Source organism: Tenrec ecaudatus, chromosome 4 (genome assembly GCF_050624435.1).
Source record: "Tenrec ecaudatus isolate mTenEca1 chromosome 4, mTenEca1.hap1, whole genome shotgun sequence".
NCBI classification, from domain to species: Eukaryota; Metazoa; Chordata; class Mammalia; order Afrosoricida; family Tenrecidae; genus Tenrec; species Tenrec ecaudatus.
This window is the reverse complement of record NC_134533.1, coordinates 4,305,645-4,332,050: the sequence shown is the minus strand read 5'-3', so window position 1 is coordinate 4,332,050 and position 26,406 is coordinate 4,305,645. Positions and strand designations below refer to the sequence as shown.

The 26,406-nt window shown below is 56.3% G+C and overlaps 1 protein-coding gene across 1 annotated transcript in view; it reads left to right on the top strand.

The window, feature by feature from the left end:
* The first annotated feature begins 5,585 nt into the window (after window positions 1–5,585).
* ANO1 (anoctamin 1) overlaps window positions 5,586–26,406 on the top strand; it is a 160,899-nt gene continuing 140,078 nt past the window's right edge. The window contains exon 1 of the mRNA XM_075545234.1: window positions 5,586–6,002. Coding sequence (XP_075401349.1) covers window positions 5,942–6,002 — 61 coding nt within the window. The 5' untranslated portion in view covers window positions 5,586–5,941. The remainder of the gene's footprint in view (window positions 6,003–26,406) is intronic.

Genomic DNA, 26,406 nt, shown 5'->3' with positions numbered 1-26,406 from the left:
GATATTTATCAAGTGCTTGCAGCAGGGCCTGGCACCCAGCAAGAGTGCTCTAAGTGTTTGTTAAATAAACTTTGGGGTGCCTGCCACAAATCGGAGCCCCAGACACCCAAGGGGAGCCTGGGTGGCGGGAAGCCCAGAGGGGGCTGCACTTGATGTCTTTAGCATCCAAGGCCCTGGTCAGCGCCACTGCTGGGGCCAGCCTCCAGGAGAGCAGCTGGTTCCCATCTCCGCCAGCCGAGGAGGCTGGGCCCCAGAGGATTCCTGGGGTGCTGCTGTCGGCCCTGCTTCCCACTCCCACCGAGGGCTCTGAGAGCCTTAGCAGGCCTTCCCGGACTATCGGGGGAGCCCCAGTCCCCCGCAGGACCCTCACATCCTTTAGAGCCCTTGCTCAGGGCCACTGAATCTGTATCCCTACTCCCAAGGCCCACAGCCAGCCACTGGCCACCTTCAAGCCCTGCCAGGATAGCCTGCTCCCATCCCCACCTGTCACCCACCCTTTACGCCACCTCTGTGCCACCCAGCCACAGCCACTTGGTGCCATCAGGAAGACACAGTGCCTGAAGACCCCGTATGTCCATGCAGAATGGTGAACCTGACTTTTCACGGGCAGTGGTCTGAAGCCAGCTGCCAGGCCTTTCTTCCTAGGCTCTCTGTGGGGTCTCGCAGCACCAGCCCACCCATGAATGACCGAGGTTTGCGCTAATTGTGCCCCCAAGGAGCGCCCTCCAGAACCCACTAGAGCCACCCCCTATCCCCTCCACTGATCACAGGCCACTGCCTTGCCCAGTCTGTTCTGCAGAAGCAACCCCTACCCAGAGAGCACCCTGGAGACAGGGGTGCAGGCCCATTTCACAGGTGCACACACTGAGACCCCAAGAAGCAGCTCGTTGTGGTAGTGACATCATCTGGTGTCAACTTGAGAAGGGGTGGGGGTCTCGCCTGTCAATCAGGTCACAGCTTGATGACCTCATTTGGAGGCACCACAGAGATGAATACCGTATATACTCGTGTGTGAGTCAAGTTTTCCAGCACGTTTTTAACGCAGTTTTGTGGTAAAATTAGGTGCCTCCGCTGATATTCAGGTTAACTTATACTTGAGTTTAGACGGTAGCTCCCTGGAGGCAGGACACAGGCACACTCTCTGCTTCCTCTTCCTGTTGACGTGACACTTGGAGCTATCCTAGAAGCCCTGGAGTTGGAGGAGTCACATAGAGACTCACGCCAGCACAGAGATGCTTCCACCGCCACTGGATCCACAAGGCTTTCCACCCACAGGCCTGTGAGCTTCCTGCATTCGGCAACTTTGCATGTGTTTCGTGAGTCTGAAGAAGAATTTATAGACTGGGATCAGACATATGGGCTAATATCGGACTTATGGGCTTGAAATGGGCTGGGCTGAGCTGGGATGTTTTTTCAATATACAATTGCTCTTTGATATCAAACTCTTACACACATATAAGTCTACCTGGACTTGTTTCTCTAGTCTACCCAGACTAATACACTTGTCTAAGTGGGGGGGGGGGCAGCCTGTCAACCAGCTAAGACTCCAAAATGCAAGTTCCAGGACACCAGCTGGGGCTCCCCAGGGCCCTGGCCCACCCTGCGGGCCAGTTCCCACAACCCTGAGTAGCGAGGGGGTAGTGTGAAGTGGGGGGAGGCCCGGGCCTTTGCTCAGTGGGCCGGAGCAGCTCACTGCAGGCTTCGCCCTCTTCATGGCCTCTCACCTGCCCTCTGACTCACGGTGACCTCCTGTCTAGCGGAGGAAAGTACCGTCTGGTTATCTCAGCCTCGTGCTGGGGGGCTGGGGTGAGCTGGAACCCCCTGCTGAGGCTGTGGTGTCAGCCCACCTCACAGGGGGCGGGACGGGGGGGGGGCTGGGAGGCTTCCCTTATTTCTGCTGGCCTTCTTGTTTGACCTGCCTCGAGGCAAGGGAGCCCAAAGTGACAGGCTTGCTTCTAAGCAGCACCTGGACCTTCTCCCCCGCCACCCCGAGACTGACCGCTCGCCTCTCCCAGTCCACGCTCCGTGTGCTCCAGGCTCGTCACCCTCAAAGGGCACTGGCCACCTTTCCGTTTGCTCAGCCCCCTTCTGGGCTGCACATGAGAAGCCTCTGGCCTCTGACCTGTCCTGAGACCAAGCAGCATTTCGTGGGGGACAGGGGAACACCCCTCCTCCCACTGGCATGCAGCTCCTGGCAAGTATGGCCTGCAAGGTGGGGAGTGTGATAAGGCCGGGTCCCCCAGGGGGGGCAGGTTCCCCCAAGAGAGAGGGCCTGGCCCTGCGGAGCTTATTTTAAACTTGGGCTGAGCCCAGGGGCAGAGGGCAGCTCCAGGCCCGCAGGGCACTGGCTGTCCTGCCCCCTGGCCACTCTGCCGAAAAGGGAAACCCTTCTACATAATTATAAGCCATCTGAGGGCTGATTACGGCATTCTGTAATGGTAAGTGCCCACTGAAATGACAGGCGTCCACTGCCCGGGCCAGCTCACTCATCCCTACTCTGCTGCCAACACAAACACCCCCTGGCAGGGAGGTGGGGAGGAGGAAGATCTGTGCTTCGAGGGGGACAACTGGCCAGGCCCAGGTGCCCCAGGTGTGTCCTATCTTCTCCAGTCCGGTCACACAGGGCAGATAGTCCGGCCTTTCCCCAGCGACAGTGTTTACCCATCTGGAGCGGAGATGTTGGTTTGTTTTCTTTGACACGAGCCGGTTCGGACACTGACAGGGCAACTCTGATGACCATCTGGATCTGAGCCGGCACCTTGCCTGCGACGCGGGTTGGGCCACAGGCTCAGCCTCTGTCCGGCTTCTCCCAGCCGCCATCCAGAAGGAGGGAAAGGGACTCGAGTCTGAATGAATCACCTCCTCGTGGCTGCGTAGCATATTTCTGTTAATAATCACAGCCCCGATAATTTGCTTTTCGGAGCTGGCTAAATATATAAGAACCCATCACTGCCCCCCAAAAGATAAACAATGGCAGTTAAAAATAGCGCCAGTCCTGACTTTTCACGCACCCCCAGCCCCCCTCTCCTTCCCCTGAGCATTTTTGGTTTACACTTTGTCATTCTGGGGGTAAGAATTCAAAAATGTTCTCCATGTATTTACACAACGAGGCTCTGGCCCTGCGTCACGTGGGACAGCAGAGCTTTCCAAGTGAAATGAGTTTGTATCTCGGCTCCTACGTTGTAACAATGGTCGAGGTCAGAGGGGGCCCATGAGAAGCCAACATGGCCCAGCAAACACCCAGGAGGCCCCGGCTCCCTCTGCCTTCCCAGGACAGACACCGGGGGACCCAGCGCACACCTTGGCATTGCACATTCCCTTCAGGGGCTCCCTCCTGGCCGGGTGGTGCATGGGCACGCCCAGGAGCTGCACTTCCCCACCTTCCCAGCCCAGACTGAGATGCAAGGAGGCCTTGGCCCAGGAGGACGGCCAGTCCCTTTCTCTGTGATGGGAGGGAGGAAGTAGGAAGGCGGATGATAAATAAACAGAGGCAGCGTTTGACAGAGAGAGGCGTTGCTGAGAAAGGCAAGGGGAGGGGGAAGGAGGCATTGCTTCAGTGGTGGGGAAGGCAGACCACCCCTGGAGGGGGAACACTTTGGCCTCAAGGTCAGCAAACCTCTCAAGAGTCAGCGGAAAGCGCCTTCCAGGGCAGAGACTCAGGTGTGGGACATGGTCCAGGGGTCCTACTCCCAGGCCAGACCTCAGAGAGGGGTCCCAGCGTGGGAGAGTTCTCTCCATTAGCTGCCCACTGACAGTTACGGGGTTCCAGTCTTCCTAGGCAGCCTCGGACAAAAGGGTCAACTACCTGCTTTTGAAAAAGATATGGAAATAATAATCTATAGCTTATCAAGCGTTCATGAGGGAGGGTAGTGGTAGAGGGAGGGAGGGGTGAAATGAGCTGTTATCAAGGGCTCAAGTAGAAGGGAAATGTTTTGAAAATGATGATGGCAACAAATGTACAAATGTGCTTGACACAATGGATGAATGTATGATTTGCGATAGGAGCTGTAAGAGTTCCCAATACAAGTATTTAATTAAAAAAAGAAAGAAAAACTATTGCTTCCCTTACAGGGCGCAGTTCTAATCCAATGCCCCAGGCTGCCAGGAGCTGGTGGTGTTGAGTCTGACAATCAGCTTCCTGACTTTCTGATGGCCTGGGCTGGGGGAAGGGCAAGCTCAGGGACCAGGGCCAACTAGGTGGCCAGCTACACCAGGGTTTAGTGAGCAAGACTTTGTTTCCGATCGGTCAGTGAGGCCAAGTGATGGATCCGGCCACCCAGTTACTCCCAAAGCATGGGGACCTGGGGTGGGGGTGGGGGTGTCAGTGCCTGGGGGCACTATGGGGTGAACAGGGCTGCTGACTGCTAGGCCAGAGGTTCATACCCACCCACCGCTCCCCGGGGGCGGGGGTAGAGTGCTGTGAGAGGGCAGGGTCTGCTCCTGGAAAGCTGAGGGGGCAGTTCTTCTCTGTCCTGCTGGGTCACCGGGGGTGGCATGGACTTGATGGCAGGGGGTGTGGGTGCCTGTCCTTTCATAGATAAACAAGGGACATTCAGTGATCCTAAGGTATGGGGTTTGTCACATTAGAAGAACCCCAGGCCCCGGGTGGGGGGGCACTCAGCCCCGTCTTGCTCTGCCACCATCCCCCAATACCCTACCCTGGGGTTGAGCCAGGAGGAAGGCTGCGGGCAGGAGTCTGCTCCTTGTGGTCAGGAGTCAGTGTTTTTACGATGGGAGCCTCCTGGGTGCCTGCCCTCTGGACGGTGGGCACAGGGTGACCTCCATGGTGCCTGTGGACAGGCTCCACCGCCGTCCGCCCCCAGTGACCGGATCCAGCCCAGCCATGGCCTGCTAGGGGCTAGCTGGGCAGGTATCCAGTCCCAAAGTGACCTCACTCCCCCTTGGGGCACAGGGAATGTGAGTTGACCTTCCCAAAAGTCAGGTTGGCTGCATTCTCCTCCGTGGTCAGCCTGGGACTTGATGGGTGGCTCGGGAGTCATCGGGCAGTCGGGAGGCACCCACAGCCTCTCTGCCCTAGAGGATGTGGGAGCTTCCAGAATGAGACTTCTAGATAGGAGCAGGGCTAGGGTATGGGACGTGCCTTCAGCTTCTGGGCCCTGGCTATAGACGTGGGCGCAGTAGGCATGGGCTCAGTTGTGGGGGCAGCCCCCTCGCCCCTGCCCCACTGTGTCCCTGACAAGCCCCAGGGGTCTCAGGAAGACCAGGGCTCTGTGCCACAGGGGCAGCTCTTGGGACCTCCAGACTTCAGTTGTGCACTGGCTGGGGGAAAAGGCCCTGGATTCGGGGTCCTGGATCACAGCCCCCCACCCCATAGGCCTGCACCCTCCAGCCTCCCCGCCTCCTATACCCTCTGCCTGCTCTGACAGGTAATTAATCACTGCCCTGAGGTGAGGGGACAGGGGACCACCCACCCACCAACGCACTTGACGGTGCCGCAGGGCAGTTCTGACTAGCATTCAGTTCAGAGCCCCGTCTGAGTACCAACCCCACCACCGTGGACTCAGCGGAGGTCGGGAGCCGTGGGCGGCCCTGGTTAGTGGAGGCGGACGCGGCCTCCCCGCCCCCGATGGCCACAGAGCCAGCAGCAACGCGGCTCCTCTCCAGGTCCGCGCAAGAAGGCGCTCTCGGGGCCGGTCGCCTTGGGGCGTCGCGCAGGGCGGGGCGAGGGCGGCGTCCGCAGGTACCCAGGGCGGGGAGCGCAGCAGACCCCAAACCAAAAAGCCGAGGGAGCTGCGCGCGCTGGGCGCCAGGAGGCCAAGTTTGGCTCCGGAGCGCTGCGGCGGCTTCGCGTTCCAGAGTCTGATCCGGTCCCGGAGTGAGTGGGGCTCGGACCCCAAGCCCGCCCAGGGGAGCCGGCCGCGGACCCCGAGGTGATCGCGGCGCATCTGGGGCGCACCAGACCCAAGGCAGCGAGTGCACCATGCCGGAGGAGTGCGAAATCAGCCTGGCAGGGCTGTCCCTTCCGGAAGCCCCCGCAGCTCGTGAGTATGAGGGGCCGCCGGGGGCTGTGGGGAGAGGCTCAGGACCCGTGTTCCCAGCGGCTGTGGCATCCGGCGGCGGCTGTGCTGGCCACCTCCAGGGGCTAGAACATCGCTTCAGGAATGGAAGCAGGGACCCCATCTCTCGGGGATGCCCAGAGGGGACGGACTTTGCGGCAAGGACCAACAGCCTTCAGACAGGTCGACCCCTGGACTGGGCCTTGGAGACCCCGGGCCTCCTTTCCTCTGGATTTGGGGTCCAGGTGGATTTGAGGGTTGGGGCTGCTATAACAAGCGCTATTAATACCCACAAAGGTACTGCCCTGCTCTGTTGGGGAAATTCATTTGGACACAAAGTAACTACACGGGATGACATCCTGGAGGAAAGGAACTAACAGAAAAATGAGTCTTGGTCCTGGGGTGGGAGGGGGAGGGGCCCTGGCCTGGGGCTCACCACCCCCTTCCTTTTATACTAATAATTTTAAAATAAATGGCCCAGGCTATGTTTACTGGATGCTTCCCTCCTCGGGGTGCAGAGGCTGGTGAATTTCCCTCTGAGTTCAGTGGGGAGGCTGTGAAGGGGAGGCTGTGGAGGGAAGGCTGTGGAAGGGTGGCCGGCTCTGCCATTAGGCGGCCAGCTCTAGGGAATTATATTGCTGGACAGAGGGACAGCAGGTCCCTGGAATCAGGTGGTCCCGGAACTGGAGCTGCAGACTGGCCTCGGGCACTGGTTTTCTGAGCTTTTCTGGCTCCCCACATCCGCCTCCTTTTTTTCCCCCTTTCTGAATTTCCTTGGAGACAACACTGGCCGCTCTTAACACACTGGAATGTGCCTTCTCTCTCCAAGGGACCCCGGATGCTCCCCCAACTGGGAGGAGGAGAGCGGACACGGCCAACCAGGGAGGGAGGCCGGAGAGAGAGGGTGGTGTTGAATGGTCGGTGACAGGGCCAGGCGCTGATGCCTTCTGGGGCCCTCCCTGGAGCTCACATGTTGGAATGACCCACTTTGCAGCCATGAGCCCCAAACTCTCCTTCTGGAACCAACTAGCCAGCCCAGTCCTAAGCAACATGTGATGGTGAGGGCATGAGCCCATTTTACAGGCTTGGAGACTGAGGCCCAGGGGATTCCAGGACCATGCAGCTAGTAGTGGAAGGACCAGAGAGCAGCAGCCCAGGGTGATCCCAATCCAGCTCCTAGGTGGGAGTCCCCACCCCAACAGGGCCACCCAGCCCTGTGGCTGCGGCATCTCGGGGGCATCTGGCTTCCGGTGGCAAGAGCGGGCTAGTTGCAAGCCTGCTCTGCACCTCTGTGTCCTTTCCATTTGGGGCACTGTGTCTCAACTGGTAGGATCATGGGCTCCTTAGAGGAGACTGCCTGGTCATATCTGATGGTCACAGCTGCCACTCCCCACCTCCGGGCCCCTTGCTTGCTCGGTGACTGTGTGAGCTGGACGTGGGGCCACTGGGCAGGCATGACTTGCACCTCCCCAGCTCCAGGCTTCTGCAGGGGCTGGAGCGGGCTCTGGGCTGGGGCCCCAGCCATGATGCCCAGCGTGGCTCGGAGGTGATGAGTCCTAGTGACTCAGGCCACTCCTGCCCTTCTGCAGCCAGTGAGACCTGGGGACACCCTTGTTTATGCAGGTAAAACCGGGAGGCCTTGGGGGCCCCCTTTGGGTGCAAAGTGAGGACCCCACAGAGGATGCCCTCGCCTCTCAGTGCCGCTGAACAGGGACCCACCGGGGTCTGAGTCCCAGCCTGGCCACTGTGTACCCTTGGTTGCCTTTCTTGCCCTTCTCCATGTGCCTTGTCTGTATGGCCTAGGGAAGGCTGTGATGAGGCTGGGAACCTTTTCTGGGCAGACACTGCTGCTCGGACGACCCAGATGGGAAGTCTGGCCCCCATGTAGAAGGCCCTGTCCTGGGACCCGTCGTTTCCCCTGCTCTGTGACAGCCCTGGGAGGCTTGGTGGCCGAGTGATAGCACATCAGGCTGCTAACTTCAAGGTCAGCAGTTCGAAACCCTCAGCCAGGCTTATCTGTGTGTAAGAAAGATGAGGCTCTTCACGCCTGTAAACAGTTATGGTCTCAGAACCCTCCCACCCACCACCCACCCCGGGGCCAGTTCTACCCTGTCCTGAGGAGTCGGCCTCAGCTGAATGGCAGTGGGTTGTTTTGTTCTGAGTTAGGTGGGAGCCCAGACCCTTCACCCCAGCTCTCCTTCCCAGACCTCTCATCGTTGATGCACACACCCTGTGTCCCCTGCCCTGGAGTGAACATCCCTGCACGGGACCCTGTCTGCCCAGCCTGCTCCAGCGTACCTCAGAAACAGCTGGGCATGGTCCCCTCCGCACAGCGGGCTCCATAAGGGAGCCCCGAGTCTCCTCAGAGCTGACCTCCACCGGCTCCTCCTCCCAGGGACCCTGACGTGGTCCTGCCCCACGGGGGCTGCTGAGCAGGGCGGAAGGAGGACGCTGCACCAAAGGGAAGCTATGAGGCAGAACCCCTCAGATTCCGGCCAGCGAGCGGACGCCGGCTCACAGTGACCCACAGGACAGGGCAGAGCTTCCCCTGTGGGCTTCTCAGACAGTGACTTGTTATGAGAGCCCAAAGCCTCATCTTTCTCCTGAAAACTCATGGCCATCAAGTCTGCTCCAACCCACGGTGACCCTGTAGGACAGGTTCCCGAGACGGGGCCTCCACGGAAGCAGGAAGCCCCGTCATTCTCCTGAGGAGTGGCTAGTAGGATGGGTTGCCAACATCTCACAAGATCCAGTCGCCATCAGGGCTCCCGGCTGAGCATCAGAGAGGTAGGCGAGAAGGGAGGGAGGGAGAGACACCTGTGTTCTGAGGGCCCCCGTGCGCCTGTGACCTGTAGCAACACGGGGAGGCTATGTGTGTTCCACCCCTATTTGTATGAGAGGAAACTGAGGCGCAGAGGTTACAGCAGGTCACACAGCCAGCAGGTAGCAGGGCAGCCGGCGCCACTAGACTGTTCACCCTCGGAGGTGACGGGGACAGACGTCTCTCCAGAAACTGTCCTTCGCCCATTCATCAGTGTGTCCTCGGCCACTTGCTGTGGTGCCCATCACTGTCCTCGGTGGCACCAGGCATGCAGAGGACAAAGGATTGACCCTCACAAAGCTTGTCCCTGGGAGGCCACCGTGGTAACAACATGGCCCATCGCGAGAACCTGATCCAGACGGCGGTCAAGTGGGCTGGGGGACCATGTCTCCACATCTCAGAACCTGTGCAGAAGTCCCTGGGAGGGTGCCGTGGGGGTCGCACCTGGAGGAGGCCTGGAGAGGGAGCACCTGCGCAGACACTCCGTACCTGGGCTGGCCAGGTGTACTCAAGGCCCAGCAAAGGGAGCAGCTGACTGCTTCGCCGTTTGTGCCACCAGAGGGCCCCTGAGAGCACAATGCCCTCAGAACCCCAGGACAGGTGGATGACGGATGAGGAGAAAGGATGGAAGGGTTCATAAATGAACAGATGGGTGGTGGATGGTTAGGTGAATGATGGATGGATAGTGGGTGGGGGGAAGTGAACAGATAGGTGGGTGATGAAAAGGTGGGTGTGGATGGATGAGTTAGGTGGTAGATGAATGGAGGGATGAGTGGGTGGTGATGTGCTGGTGGTGGGTGGATAGAGGTGGACGGATGGGCGGGTGGTGGATGGGTAGTGGAAGGAAGGGTGGGGATTGGCTAGGTAGTAGATAGATGGACGAGTAAATGGAAGGATGAGTGCTAAATGGATGGGTAGGTAGATGGATGATGGGTGGGTGCCTAGATGGATGGTGGATGGATGGAGTGGAGGAATGAGTGGGTGATAGGTGGATGGATGAATGAGTAGATGGATGGATGGATGGGTAAATGGATAGGTGGTGGTGAGCGAATAGGTAATGAATGGATGGACAGTGGGATGGATGAATGGATGAGTGGTCATTGAGCTACTGAGCCTCGTTGCATGTGGGCACTGTGCCAGGCCCTTCACGTGAGTCTCCACCCTCTGAGCTGATACTTTTAGGAACTTATTTGAGAGGTGAGGAAACTGAGGCTCTGAGAGAGCATGTGACACACACTTGGCCAGGCGTGTCTTGGGGGTGGAAGTGGCCCTGTCCACCTGGCTGTGCCGTGGGAGGCTGAGCCTGGAGCACTGTGGCAGGACAAGGATTGGAACACTGCCTCCCAGACCTGGGTCTGGGGGCCCCCAGCTCTCTGGGGTGGCGTCACCTCTAAAGCACGGTCTGTTCAGGAGACTGTTCTCAGTCTGTGTGTTACTCCCGCCTACCCCGGTGCCCACCTTTGCTGCCGTCCCCACGCCCATGGCTGGCATTGTTTGCTGCTCAGTGCTTGTCACAGCCCTCAGCCATCAGGACCGGGCAGGCTTGCCGAGGGCTGCATGCTGCGTAATGAAGTATTAGCAGCCTCGCCGGCTCTCGGGAATCTATTAGACGGCGCTCACGTGGCCATCAGAAAGGGAAATTACTACTTCCGTCAACCGAGCGCTCGGAGGGCTGGCAATTTCACCGTCCTTTCTTCCCACAGTCCACGGGCATTGCAGGGCTCCTGCAGGCCTTTCCTCTCCTGTCCATGGGGCGCTGGCTGGGGGCCAACACGCAGGTGGCCCCATGGAGGCCAGGACTCCCGCCCCACCCCAGGCCAGCTGGTCTCTGCCCGCCCAGGAGCGCATCCTCTCAGTGCAGCTGCACCTCTGTTTACCCGCCGGGTGTGGTGTGCTCCTGTTGTTCCCCTTGACACCCAAGATTGACTCCTTCCCGCTGCCACTCAGCCTGCCGGAGTTATCCCTGCCCACGCGCGGCCTCCGGGGTGTAATGATTTTTTAATGCATTTGCATGACACTTCAGTGCGAAAAGTGTGATGGTGGCAACGGGGCTATTGATGGAGCGATTAGGACCGGCAGTGCAATCAGCCGTAATTTTGTTCGCTTTGGTGTTTCCAGGATAGCAGACAGCTGGCGGGCCATTGGAGCAGATAAGGAGGGCTGGGCCGAGGAGGGCAGGGGGATGGGGGCTACGATGCAGATGATGCTACTCCACTCTGCCCAGTTCACTTCCTTCCAAGTCTCATGGTCTGGCTGCAACCCACCACCCCCACCCCAGTCCCACTCACTCATGCAAATACTCAGGCTCCCGTTCCCTTGTCTGATCCGGATGCTGTCACTTCCAGGCTTATTCTTGAACTTGTTCATGGGTCTCCATGGCCACACCACTCAGTCCAGGCCACCCATTCAGGGATGCCAGCATCCCTGGTCTGTCTGAGTCTGCCTGTCCCTCTGTTCCTCTGCCTCGCCCCTGAGAGCAGAGGGAATGTTTGAAGAGCGAAGTCAGGGTGTCACCCACCCACCTACCCCACTCAGTGGTCTCCCCCGGGCTCTGGGCGGAGGATGTCCCTCACCTGCCTCTCCCCTTGCCTGCTCACTGCTCTTGTCCTTCCGTTTCCTCCCGGCATCCCCTCCTCACACTGGCACCCTCCAGGTGGGGCACCAGGGTGTTCCAGGCCCCTGCACTAGACAGGAGGGGCAGGAGGGCAGGGCCTGGCTTCCTTCTGCCCGAATCCTTTGTCCTTGGATGATGCTCAGACCGGCTGACGTCGGAGGTCCGGGATGGCTTTTCCGAGCAGGAGGAATGGAAATGTTTGTTGGACTGCAGGAAGACCCTGGCTCATTGGCTCCCAGGGAAGCCATGAGGAGGGAGTAATGTGTGTGTGGGGTGGGGTGGGCATTCTCTATGAAAGGCCAGGACCTCCGGCAAGAAGCAGAAGGTGGACCCCTTTAGCTGGAGTGTCTGGGTCACTGAGTGTCCTTCAGTGCTGCCCCCAGCCTGGGAGGAGGGAGGTCGAGAGGGTACACAGGCTAGCAGAGGGTTCCCCGAGGTGGGTGGAGGGCACAGGAAGCCCCTTCCCAGTGTTCTGCTGTAATGATCAGAAAACACACTCACTGCCATCATGAGAGGCCAACTCACAGTCTCCCGGGCAGGGCTGCCCCGTGGGACTTTACTAAGGCAGACAGCGGATGCTGAGCTGCCACCAGGTCGTCAGCAGCAGCAGGGACGCTTAACCTGGAGCACCACCAGGGCTCCATCTTGTCCCGCTGATGTCCACGGTCATCAAGCAGGGTGCCGGCGTGTCAGTGAGAGGCCTACATGGCTGTGCCATGGCCCCTCCCCTCACCCGGTGACAGGGGCTGTTAGTTGGTGGCAGGTCGCCCCCGGCTCCGGTGGGTCCCCGCCCCACGCTCTGTGCCCTCCTATGCACACTGACCACCCGTGGGAGGCTTGAGTCTAGTGTCTGTGTCTGTTGAAAGGAGCCCTGGTGACAGTGTGGGCGAGGCATTGACCCCAAGGTCGGCGGTTCAACCCTCCCGCCGAAGATGAAGCTGTTTGGCCCCCCCCCCAAAAGATTTACACTCCCATTAGCCCCTGTGGTGTCGTTGGGCTTCTCACCACAAGGTCAGCAGTTCGAAACCACCAGTCTCCCTGCGGGAGATAGATGAGGCTTTCTACTCCTGTAGAGTTACAGCCTGGGAAACCTACAGGGGTGGCTCTGCCCTGACCTGCGAGATCTCCACATGATTCAGCAGCAGCAGGTCAATAGCAGTGGGTTTGGTCGGGTGTGAAAGTCTCTGGGAGGTGGCAGGAAGTCAGAATCACCATCCTGGCCAAGCACGCAGGTGATGCTAGGCGTCTTCTTCCGGTCCTACCTGACTCACGGGGTTTTCATGGGCTGCTGTTTCAGAAGTGGGTCTCCAGGCCTTTCTTGTGAGTCTGATTTTAGTTCAGACGCTCTGCTACATCCTTTCTCCTATGGACGACCCTGTTGGTATTTATAAGACCAATAGCCTGGCTTCCAGCCTCTACAGCGAGATGGTATTCCTGAGAGATGGATTATAACCAAGCCAAACCAGTCCTCTGCCATGTCGTCTAGTCTGACTCAGAGTGAACCTGTAGGACAGGGGGGGGCTGCCCTGTGGGTGTCTGAGACGGGCTCTTTATGGGAGTAGAAAGCCTCGTCTTTCTCCCTCGGAGAGGCTGGTGGTATTGAACTGCTGACCTTGTGTTTATCAGCCCAATGAATAACCACTGTGCTAGCAGGGTTACTAGATGGGTAGAGACAAGTACAGTTTATAAAGAGGGATGGGGCTTGGTGCTGGTGTGGGTGAGCTCTCAGCGAATGGGACCATTGGCGGTGTGGACCCCCCTAGATCTCTTGGGGAGAAGGAACGGGCAGTCTGAGTACGGAGAGACCTCCCACCTTGCAAATGCTCTGGGCACTTCTGCCTTGTCCTTCAGTGCCAGGAGGGGTTGGCACCGCCTGGATGGCAGTGAGTTGGGTTGGGTTTGGAGGGTTAATAGCAAGGAGACACTCCTGGGCTCCCCTCTCCTCTAACGTTCACCCGAGTGCTCAAAGCTGATGTTAGGATTTAGTGAGCTGGAGGCATGATGGGTGGAATGCTAACAAGAATGCCGGGAGCTTGGTTGGTTGAGGGTTTGGTAGGCACCCCCGAAGTCACCCCAGCCTACGTTCATCCCGTCTCACACTGTGTTCTCAATGCTTGACTGTTGGCCTTGCTTTAATACTGTGTTGGTGAAACGTCCCTGCAGGGCGATTTAGGAGGGAGGGGTCCCAGCTGCCCCTGGATGCTCTCCCCCACCCAGTCCCCTGGGATCCCTCGACTTCTCGCTCTGTCTTCCAATAAAGGTTCTGCTCTGGGGTGGTTGATGGTTCACAGAGAAGCCGTGTGGAACCTGGGCCCTGCTTACTGCTGCCTGATTGCCCAATCCTGCCACCCTCGAGCCCCGCAGTGGGAAACGTGGCCGGTGTGGCACCAGCTTTGTGACCGGCAAGAGAAAGCGGCCTGCTTTCTTATCTCTGGCATCTTCCGGTCCAGCATGTGACCAGCCTGGTGGCCAGTGGCATCCCCTGCTTGAGAGGAGGGGCACTGGATGCTTTCCAGTGGCTGGTTTTCCCAGCACCAGACAGCCAGGCCTTTCTCCTGAATGGCCTCAGGGCAGACTCAGACCCCCGCCCTTTCAGTGACTGAGCCAAGAGGAGAGGATTCGGTTGGAAGAGTGTCCTGCACTTGACCACTGGACTCCCAGGGCTGCTAGGACAGAAATGCAGTGATCTAGCCGAAAGACCTCCAAACCATGCCCCCCGCACCCCCACCTGGCAGGGGCTCCCAGCACCATCTCTGGTCCTTCACGGGTGCATCCATGTATTTGCAATCTGCCCCATGATGCCTCAGGAGGTGACGAGGACACCCCCTCACTCATCAAAGAATCCTTCCCACCCAGCTGGGGGGCTGGCACACAGTAGGTGTCCAGCTGGGGGCCTGCACACACGCAGTAGGTGTCTATAGGACATTAGCAGAAGGATACCATGTCATTCCTGGCGCTCTGGGCTACAGCTAAGTGGCTCGGGCCTCTGGGACAGGGGTGGGGGAGAGGCTGGGGCCACCATTCTCCCGTGCACATGGAGGTCATGGGAGCCAACAAGGGGCCTCTCCCATGGCCACTTGGAAACACCCTGGGGAGTGTCTGGATACAGGGCCTGGCTTCCCTGCAGCCCTGGGACCAAAGGAGCAGGAGGCCCGGCGTTCCTGGAAAGCCCGGCTGATTGTCTTGGCTTGAAAAGGCTCTGAGGCAGGTGTTACCAGATAGCCAGCCGCCTCTGCTGAGGGGGGCAGGCGCAGGGGACCCCAGGGGCTTCTCAGAGAAAACCATTGTAACAGTGCCTCGCGGGGTGGGTGGAAGAAGTGGGGGCCACTTGGAAAAGTTGACCTAGAGGCCGGTTTCTCTGAATAATTCACTAGACAGTTCCTGTGTGTGTGTGTGGTGGGGAGGAAGAGAGAGACCCTGTCCCTGCTTCTGGAGGAAGCGTGTCCACTGTGTCCCCGGGAAAGAGGTGCTGTCCGTGGAGGAGGCCACATCAGGTTCTTGACAAACTTTCTTGGGCTCAGTCTCAATGGTCACCAGGAGACACCAGGTGACCCCACCAAATGCCCACCAGCTAGCCCACAGCGGGACACAGACCACCCTAAACATGGGTAGTGATGTGGGGCCGCTGGAACCACCACCACCCACTGCTCGGAGGCCTACTCTGGAAAACTGATGTATTGTAGTGTTTTGTACAGTGGACACACTGCTGACTGGTCCGGCTCCATCCCCATGGTGGACTGTGGATTGGACTGTGGACATCCAGGTGCTGTTCTCCTGAAGGAGGCCCTCTCGTCAGGCAGTGGGCTGCTCACGGCCAGGTCGGTGTTTCAAACCCAGCAGACACTCTGAGGGAGAAAGACGACGCTGTCTGCTCCTGCCAAGACGAGTGGCCTTGGAAACCCATCAGAGCGGATCTGCTCTGTCCTCCTGAGAGGCTTTGAGTCTGAATCAACTTGACTGCAGAGGAGTTGGTCCAGGCTTTGGGTTTCTCACTAATCCGTCTTAGTCCAGAAACTCCGATAAAGCCGGTCCCACTTTGTAGCCACACAGAAGCACCCATGGACACAGGAGTGGTCACCACTGCCCATGAGGCTCTGAGTGTGGAACCTGGGTCTCCTGCCTGGAAAGGGAGACTCAGCACTGACCACTGGCCCACCGATGGTTTATTGCCCTGCATGCTAACCCCCAAACCCAACCCACTGTCATCACGCTGACACAGATCCATAGCGGCTAGGCTAGGAGAAAGGGGGAGATGGTCTTAGAGTTTCTGAAGCTGCACATCTGTACAGGAGCAGACAGCCTCCTTTTCCTCCCAAGGAGCAGCTGGTGAGTTTGAACCACGGATCTTGCAGTGAGCAGCCCAATGCTTAGTGCGGAGAGAGCCTCCCCCAACAGGGATGGAAAAACAGTGATTGTTTCAATTCCCAGACTGGAGCCACACAGCAGAGAGGCTGAGTGTGTGAAGGGGCTACACGGCTTGCGACAATGTTGCAACTCATTTCACAAGATGTGTAACGTGGCACTAGCTCTGGGAGCACACCTGGGGCGGGCATCTTTTGTGAGCAAGCAGAGTCAGGCGGGAAAGCCCAAGGATGGAACATCCAGGAGAGTGGTAGTCCTTGTGGGGGTCCAGAAGGGACTCCTGGGAACGGATTGTTGGCTGCGCGTGTTTCAGGAATGGGAATCCTGGCCTTGCCTGCATGTGTGACACATCCATGAAACGTTTTTACAAGGCGGGAGGGGACATCCAGAACCCAGCCCTGTTTCCAATAAGCCATTCTTAACAGGTGCACCAGCCAATCCTTTTTTAAAAAATATATCATCCTGGTAAAAGTTACAGAGAGCAGAGCAATGCTGGTGTGTACAAGTTGATGGTATTGATGATGCCTGTGTCTGCCCAGATTGACTAGAGAAACAAATTCCTAGACACTCATAGGTATATAAGAAAGAGCTTTATATCAAAGAGCAATTGTTTTTATTATTATTTAAATAATTGTATTGGGTGCTCTTACAGCTCTTATCACAATCCACAAATGCATCCATTTGTTGTGCATATGTTGCCATCATCATTTTCAAACCATTTTCTTGCTACTTGAGCCCTTGGTATCAGCTCCTCATTTCCCCCCTCCCCATACCTTTCCTCTACCCCCCATGAACCCTTGATAATTTATTAAAAACATATTCATCCTGTAAAGTCAAAAAACAAGCACACTGTCATTGAATAGATTCTTATGCAGAGCATCCCGAAAGTGCAGGGCAGCCTGTCTACAGGGGTTTCTGAGACAAACGGTACAGGAGTAGAAAGCCACGTCTTTAGCTCAAGGAGTGGCTTGGGATGCAAACTACTGAATTGTAGTTTAGCTCACTTTTTGGAAAATTGGATACATATATATATATTCCTTTAAATGTTTTCTTCTCTTCTGAATTCCAAGTATGTGTAAATAATTCCTCTTGAAATCCCATGGGACCTTTAGGGTTTCTTCATATTTTTTCATTCTTTTGTCTGAATGTTACTCAAAGTAATTGATATAAAGGAATCTGTCCTATATTTTGCTTATTCCTTCTTTTTGTTAACCAACTTCTCATTTTGTGTTCCCTCGTCAAGTTTTCCACTGTTGTTATTCTATTGTTAATTTATTGAATTTATAGTTGTTTTTGTAAGAATTCTAATTATCTTGAGTCTTTCACTTTGTTTTTGTATTAAAAAAACATTTTATTAGGGACTCATACAATTCTTATCACAATCCATACATATACATACATCAATTGTATAAAGCACATCTGTACATTCTTTGCCCTCATCATTTTCAAATCATTTGCTCTCCATTTAAGCCCTTTGCATCAGGTCCTCTTTTTCCCCCCTCCCTCATGAGCCCTTGATAATTTATAAATTATTATTTTGTCATAGCTTTCCCTGTCCGACATCTCCCTTCACCCCCTTTTCTGTTGTCTGCCCCCGCAGGCAGGAAGTCACATGTAGATCCTTGTAATCAGTTCCCTCTTTCCAACTCACCTTCTACCCTCCCAGTATCGCCCCTCACACCCCTGGTCCTGAAGGTATCATCCACCTGGATTCCCTGTGTCTCCAGCTCCTATCTGCACCAGTGTACATCCTCTGCTCTATCCAGACTTGCAAGGTAGAATTCAGATCATGATAGTTGGTGGGGAGGAAGCATTTAGGAACTGGAGGAAAGCTGTATTCTTCATCGGTGCTACATCGCACCCTGACTGACTCCTCTCCTCCCCTAGATCCCTGTGCAAGGGGATCTCCAGTGACAGACAAATGAGCTTTGGGTCTCCACTCTGCACTTCCCCCTTCATTCACTATGGTAAGATTTTTTTTTGATCCTGCCTTATACCTGATCCCTTCAATACCTGTGTGATCACACAGGCTGGTGTGCTTCTTCCATGTGGGCTTTGTTGCTTCTGAGCTAGATGGCCGCTTAAGACCTTCAAGCCTTTAAGACACCAGACGCTATCTCTTTTGATAGCTGGGCACCATCAGCTTTTTTCACCACATTTGCTTGTTCACCCACTTTGGCTTCAGCGGTTGTGTCGGGAGGGTGAGCATCATAGAATGCCAATTTAATACAAGAAAGTATTCATGCATTGAGGGAGTGCTTGAGTAGAGGCCCAAGGTCCTTCTGCCACCTTAATACTAAACCTATAAATATAGGCACATAAATCTATTTCCCCCATCCTCATATATATATTTGCATATGTACATGTCTCAAAGAGAAATTGTATATTAAGAAAACATCCCAGCCCAGTCCAGATCAAGCCCATAAGTCCAATATTAGCCCATATAAATTCCTCTTCAGATTCACGCAACACATGCAATGACGCCAAATGCAGGAAGATCACAGGCCAGTGGGTGGAAAGTCATGTGGATTGAGTGGCGGTGGAAGCGTCTCAGTGCTGCGTGGGTCTCCACATGGCTCCACCAGCTCCAGGGTTCTGGCTCCATTAGCGTAGCTCCACGTGGCTTGTCAGCAGGAAGATAAAGCAGAGTGTGTGTTCCGCCTCCAGGAAGAAAGACAGGAGTTCCCAGAATCCTCAGGAGAAGGTCATGCCCACACAGAGGCCTCATTGGCTATGACCTGATTGACAGGTGAGACTCCTGTCACAAATTGGCAGGAGAGAATGTCACTGCCACAGCACCCAGCAGACTGGGTGTGATGGTCAACACGGTATTTTTCCAAATGATCCTTCCACCATTCACAGAAACTCAGGCCCCTGAGCCACACTCCCCCCCCCCCTGCCCTGCCCGCCCCTGGGAACACTGGGAAACTCCGTTCCCCGGGCTTTGCCTCAAACAAACTCACTGCCATCTGGTCGGTTCCGACTGACAGTGACCCTACAGGACAGAGCAGAATTGCCTCTGTGGACTTCAGAGACTGTCACTGTGAAGAGCGCAGAAAGCCTCATCTCTCTCCCTCCGAGGGGGGACGGGGGAGGACTCGTGGTTTTGAACCAATGGCCTTTCGGTGAACGGTCCGATCCATGACCCATTTGGCCACCAGGGTACCTTTGCCTAGACAGTTCATGGGAGGCAGAGAGCATGACCTTTCTCCCTAGTTGGGGACCAGCTGCCTTCACCCAGCATCATGTTTTCAAGATTCATGTCTGTGTTTGCATGTTCACGGCATCTGAGAACATTGTCGTGGGACTGGGAAGGGAGAGACCAACCCTGTCCCCTGCCTTTTTATCCACCAGAGAATGTTCTGGATCTCAGGCCTTGGCTTAGTGTCCCTGAAGGGAGACCTCCAGGCAGATTGCCTCCCAGAAGCTGTCTTATAGCGGTCACTTAACTGCTGCCCCAACTTGGTGGTCTCAAGTAGCAACCTCTTGTCATTGGTCAGGAAGCTGGGGGCAGCTGGACAGACCAAGCTGGTTTGAAGGGTCTTCACTGTCTTGTCTATGGCTCAAGTCAGCTGGGGGCTGGCTGGTCTGGGGTGCTGGGTTAATCTGGGTTGACCAGAGAAACAAATCCAGGGAGACTCAGGAAAAACCGTTATATCAAAGAGCAATTGTACATTGAGAAAACATCCAAGCCCAGTCCAGATCAAGTCCATAAGTCTAATATTAGCCCATATGTCAGATACCAGTTTATAAATTCCTCTTCATACTCACAAAACACTTGCATGACTCCAAATGCAGAAAGATCACAGGCCGGTGGGTGGAAAGTCTTGTGGATCCAGTGGCGGTGGAAGCATCTCAGTGCTGGCGTGGGGCTCCACATGGCTTTTCCAGCTCCAGATTCTAGCGTAGCTCCATGTGTCTTGTCAGCAGGAATGTCTTGCAGGGAGTATGTGTCCCACCTTGCACAGGTGCCCAGTCAGTGGCAGGCCAGTGGCTGTTGGCTGGGGTGGTAGGGGTGAGGCTGGACTGTCCTGGTCTCTCTGTCATCTCTAGCTCTCTCTTCCCCTGTCACTCCCTCTCCTTCTGCATATCTCCCTCTGTCTCTATCCTCCCTCTCCCTCTCCCCCTCCTCTCTTTCTCTGTCATCAGCCAGCTCCCTAGCCTGGCTTGCTCACATGGCAGAGCTGAGCCCCAGAGGAAGCGCAGAAACACACCTGGACTCTTACAAGGCTCCTAATTTTCCCTGTCATGTTGGTCAGCCTCTGCCCCCCCCCCCCCGAGACACACATACGTACATGCACACGCCAGCCCAGAGTCAGGCTGCAGAAGCATCCGTCACCTTGGTGGGAGGAGCTCCATGTCTTGTGGCTGGGGGCGTGGGAGTCGGCAGGGGCGGGAGAGCTGTGGGCGTCTTTCACAGCCCCCAGGTTTGCGGTCTCAAAAGGACAGAGGGTAGTTGAGCGGGAGAACTCTGTGGCCCCTGCACTCATCAGAGTCCTCCTCAGCCCCCATACAGAAGAGCCCGGTGGAACCTTCGATGCCTGCTTGCTGCTCAGGGGAGAGCCAGCCAGAAGAGGCCGTGGGCTGTGTGTGCCCAACAACCGGGCAGTCGAGAGGCAGCAGAACCCTGAAGCCACTGAGCAGATGAGGGGCTGCCAGGGCTGGCGGGAGGGAGCAACAGGTGGACACAGGGTGCGCCCTGAGCAGTGGATCGGATCTGTAGGCTCCTGGTAGGGTGGACCCATGGAGAGGTGTGTTGGTGAACACCCCCCCCTCCCCACACACACACACACAGGGCCGCCCTACACAGAGCGGGAGCCCTGGTGTGCCCTGCAGACTTTAGTTAATCATCGCGTATCAAGATCGGTATGTCAATTATAACAACCGTAGCACATGAGAGAGAGCAAGATGCCAATGATTGGAACCAGATAGTGGAGGGGAAGGAGGGCACCCGGGGGCTCCCCAAAACCTAAAATTTCTCCACCAGAAAAGAGCAATTTAACATCATAATAACCCCAAAGATTCAACATTAGCAAAGAAAATCTGATGGGGCCCGATGGCTTCTACTGATTAGAAACCCTTCCAGAAAGAGAAGAGGGCCTTTTAGCAACAAGAGCGTGCTTGTTCGGTGCCTGCAGTCTTGTTAAGGCAGCGTCACTCCCGCGCTCCCTGTGACGGAGCCCCCTCTCTGCTGAGGCCGCTGTCCTCGCAGGAAGAGACCACAGACCCCTCCACACCAAATGACGGTGGTACCCTCTGCGTCAGCGGTTCTCCACCCTCCTCAGGCCTCGACCCTCTCACACAGGTCCTCTTGTGGTGGGGACCCCCAACCATAAAACTATTTTCGTTGCTACTTCTTCACTGTCATTCCGCTACTGTGATGAATCGTCTTGTAACTATCTGATCTGCAGGATGTATTTCCATTGTTACCAATGGACCATCATGAGAGCATCGTGATTCATCACAAAAACATTATGTAACTATATACTGTGAAATATTGATTTCTAATGACAAATCAATGAAGTTTTGTCTTGAAGCATGGTGTGGCATGGGTAACTGTCTTCACACCGGGTACTCGTAGGTGGGTGTATCTGCATGTGGGCGGACCCGCCTGGAGACGATAGAGGGGCGGTGTCTCGGGTCCTAAGACCATGGGAAATATGTGTTTTCCGATGGTCTTAGGCAACCCTTGTGAATGGGTCGTTGGACCCCCAAAGGGGCGGCGACCCACAGGCTGAGACCTGCTTCTCTGCATCAAAGCAACCCCGTGGGGCAAGGACGCCCTGCAGACGCAGGCGGCTTCTAAAGAGACCGTGACGCTGAGACAGGCGGTGTGCGCCCTGGGGTTGGGTGGCAGCGCACACAGCACCTTCATTTTCCGTTCGCCGATGGTTACCGATTTTGTTTCTGGACCTTGGCTTAGCTCCTCTCAATGTAACGCCCCCCTATCCCCGGCCCCGAGTCTACACTCCTTCCTGCCTGCCTCTGGAGGCTGGGTTTCCCCAGAAGCTGTTCTTCGGGGCCCGAGTGGTGGGTGGTGTCAGGAGCGTGTCCGTCGAGGGTGTAGTGATTCACTTTGTCAGTCTCTCGCTCGTTTGGCACATTTTGTTTTTTACCATTTTGACTTCTCCAGTTTCCTTCCATTCTGCCCAGTCCAACTTGAAGCAGTTGGCAGTGACCTTGGGGCACCTCTGGGTGCTCTGGCTCAGAGTAGTGAAGACCTTGGTTGGCGGGGCCTGTGCGTCTTTTAAGGCTAATTTTCTCCTTGAGTCTTTAGTTTTTTTCTTCCGCCTCCTTTGCTCTGTAGATTGGGGGTGGGGTGGGGTGACTCGCTCTAGCTCAGTTGATCAGAGCAAGTCAGACCCCAATCACTAGTTACCTCGGGAGGGTGTAGAACACGGTCTCTGTGGGCTCTGCCATGCCGGTGGGCCCTGGTGTGCTCTGAGACAGTGGCCCCAAGCCCCCAAGCCCAGTGACCCCTTCCCTCAAGGTGATGGCTGAGAATCTTCTGTAACTGAGCCCCCTGGGGCACTAGGGTCCACCCGGAGATGCTCACAGCACAACTACATCAGTAAAGTGCCCTCTGCCACCGATAGTCCCCATGGCTAATACTGAGGTTGAATCGTGTATCTCATCAGCAGACAGCAACTTGGGTGAGCATCTCCTGCAGTCATGTCCGCCTTGACAAGTTCCCGCTGCTTCTCCGGGTGACAGAGGAGGGGACGGTTAGGTCATCAGGTCAGCAAGAGGCAGGGCTAGGGTTCAGATCCCCACAGTGGTCACTACCACCTGGCCACACTGTCTGCTGGCTCTCAGAGGACTGTGGGGTCACAGCATGATGGGGCCTCACTGATGGTCACTCACAAATAAGGCTGTGACCACGGCTTCTCTCAGCACTGCCCTGGGCAAATACCATCGGCATTCCGAGGTGCTGCTGCACGGTTCTGACTCACAGCCACTCCATATGCTGCTGTGGGGTGCCATCGACTTGGCTGGCACCCAAAGCCACCCTGTGCACGATGGGTCAGAACACTGCCTGGGCCCGGCCTTCCTCCACCGTGGACCCTGTGCTTACGCTCGGGTACCCATCCGTCTCCATGAGGGCCTTCCTCCTTTTCGCTGCCCCTCCAGCTTACCAAGCACGATGACCTTCTGCAGGGACTGGTCTCTCCTGAGAACACGTCCAACACCGATAAGGCGATCTGGGTCGTTGTTTAATTTCATGTTAACGCGAAGATAATTATCAAGGTAGAAGGGGTGGAGTGCTGCCTGTCAATCAGATCACAGCCTGATGTTGACTTCTTGTGGGTGTGCATGGCCTTCAACTAAGGAGGATCCTGGGAACCTCCCCCTCTGTCTCTGCCTCACCTTCAGACAGGTGAGTCACTGAGACCTGGAATGAGCCGCGCCATTGGATCCACGCATCCTGGCACCCACCGGCCTGTGATCCCCTGCCTTCTGCATCACTGCATGCGATGCGGCTGTGTGGGTCTGAAGAGGGGCTTAGGGACTAGGATCGGACTTAGGGGCTTGAGTTGGACTGGGCTGGGAAGTTTTCTGGACAGAGAGGCTTCTTAATATAAATCTCTTTCTTACACATAGATGAGTATCACTGGTGTGGCTTCCCCAGGGCAATCGGGCTAACCCCATGCTCGCCTCTAAGAAGCATTCTGGCTGTCCTTCTTGCAAGACAGATTTTTTTGTTCTTCTGGCCATCCGTGGCACTTCCAATCTTGGTCTCCAGCACCACAGTTGAAATGCCTTGATTCTACTCCGGGCTTTCTTCGTCAGTGCCAGACTTTCCCGCAAACATGGGGCGAATGAAGCAGACAGTCACCTCCCTGCTTTTCAGTACTCGAAAGAGGTCCTTATGCCACAGATTTATGTTTAATTTCTTGGCCATAACTCCCGTGAGCACTGATTTTGGATCGAAGCAAGACAAGATTCTTGACAACTTCAATCTTCTCTCCATTGATCAGGATGTGACATCTTGGCTCAGTTGTGAGGATTTGGGTCTTCTGGACATGGCCTTGTAATGCGTATCCTGAAGGCTTGGTGGCTGATCTCCATCAGTCAGCGCTTTAAGTCCTTACAGTGACTCAGCGCCTGACAGAACAGCACATCGCCTGTGCCCCTGCCCCACCCTCCCAGGCATGGCTGTTCTAGCCTGCTCTGTCCATCCACCTCCTGGAGGGTCTCCCTCTCTTTTGCTGACCATCCACTAATCAGGATGCCCTTCTCCAGTGACTGTTCCCTTTGAATAACGTGTCCCAACTACATGAAATGAAGTCTTGTGATTGTGGGGTCCACGCTGAATGAAATCCTGGAGAACCCCAATGTTTTCTCTGCATATCGTGACATTGCTGCTTGGGCCCGCACTTCCGACTCATGGTGCCCACCTGCCACCAAGGGGCAGAACAGCCCAGGGTTCTTGGCTTGAGTCCTTGCCCATGCAAGCAGCCAGGCCTTTCTGCTGCAGGGCTTCTGGCCAGCTTAGAACCATCAGCCTCTCGGTCAGCAACTGGCTGCTTTGATCATGGCAGAAGCTGCCGGGGCCTGGTAACCCTTGGTTCCGAGTGGATCATCTCATGTCCTCCCCTCCCCGGCATCCCTGAAAAGTGGTACAACATGTCCAGAGCCGGACCAGCTGTGATTCAGAAATCCAGCGGCTTGGCCAGGGTCACTTGGCTTGCTCTGAGGCTTCCTTTGCCAGGTTCGGACTCAGGAGGGGGGTGCCCAGCTGCTTAAAATGCCAATGGGAAAGATGTGTGCCCCTCAGCACCTGTCCCAGCGTCCTCTGGGCTGTGAGGTGGGCCTCCATCCAAATCCCCTCCCCCCCCACTGCTCTCCGGTCCCTGCCAAGCGTGGATGCCCTGCTGACCTTCAGGTGCATATTTTTAGTGAGTTGTGTTTATTTGTTTTTTAATGACTGGCCAAATGAGTTTTCTATAAATAGAGGCCTGGCTTGTCCTCCCTCCCATCTTGATTCCCGTACACGCTCCGCTCCACTCATGAGCTGGGACTTGAGTCCTCGAAGCTGTTACCAACCCGGGTGGGTGGTTGAGATGGCCAGGAGGGCACTGCCAGTGTCCCCAGCAGTGTCCAGCTCCAACCCTGGGAGGTGGTGGCAGGCACCTGCCCATGAGTGCATCCTGCCTGAGGACGGGCAGCGTTCATCCTCCGCGGTCATCACGCCCAGGGACCACCTCTCCAGGACTCTAGTTCTGTAGAAACAATCCAGGTTTCACTCAGATAACCTGCTGCTGTTTTTCAGCCTATACTAAACAAACAAACAAACAAACAAACTCACTGGCACAGAGTCCATATCCGACCTCTGAGACAGAACAGAACGGCTCCTATGGGAGCAGACAGCCTTGCCTCTCTCCTGCAGAGCAGATGGTGGATTTGAATGGCTGACCTTATGGTTGGCAGTGTAACCTGTAAGCTGCTCCACCTCATGCCCGCCCGGTGCCCACCCTGGAACTCTGGCCCTGCAGAGACCCAAAGCTCCTACGATCCGAGCGTGGTACAGTCCTCTGTGGTTGACCATGTGTACCCCAGCTGCTTCCCCTCCCCCTCCAACTGGGTCGCTGCTGTGAGGTGCCATTGAGTCAGGTGCTGACCGACATACAACTGATGAGAGGCCGCCAGGCCCGCGCCAGCCTCACAATGCTCTGCCGGAGCCCCTGGTCACAGCCCTTGCCCTTGACTTAGCACGGTGTCCTGCTCCAACTTTACAGGGACAGGGAGCCACATGAACTTGAGATCTGGTGCCCTGAGCTTATAAAGGAGGGGGAGTGCCATCCCCGAGCAGGGCCACCTTGGTAGCTGTGCAAAGTGGGAGTGCTGCTGCCTCCGAGTCCCCACCCCCTGCTGAGTGAGGGGGTCTGCCCCGCACAGAGCTCTAACAAGCCCACGGAGCCACAGGGTGGTGACACTCAGGGCCCAGCACACCTGAGCGGGGGCACGGAGGACCCCTCCCGGGTCAAAGCAAGGAATTGAAAGGGGGTGGTCATGGTCGAGAGAGAGTCCAGAGGAGACGGGGTCTGCACTGGGTCTGAGCGCGCAGTCAGTCTTCCGATGCCCCCGACACCCTGCTGTCTTCGATGTGCACCCAGGTGTCTGGAACCACAGGGTGACGTCTCTATGAGAGCCGGCCTTTCCGATCTTTCTCTCTCCTCACCTGGGTGCAGAGGGGGAGAAGGCAGGGCGGTGCCTCCTGTGTCCCCAAACAGGCATTGGGGGGCAGGGAGTCAGAGGGGGCGTGGGTGTTGTGGGATGATGCTGCGTGATGCAGCGCGTCGTTGTCCAGAGCTGCTGTGTGTGCAGACAAGAAAGGCCCCAGGGAATCTCCCAGGCTGTGACCTCTCAGAGGAAGATCACCAGGCCTTTCTTCCGCGACGCCTCTGGGTGGAAACCAACCACCAGCCTTTTGAATTTCCATGTGAGGGTCTCGCACTAAACTCGGGACCCTGCCCATGGTGGCAAAGGGCAAGCATGCACACGCCTCCTCTCTCTGGACAGAGAGTGGCAGCTCTGTAATGCAGACACTGTGTGGCCGGAAGCTCTGGCAGGACCACAAGGCAGCTCTC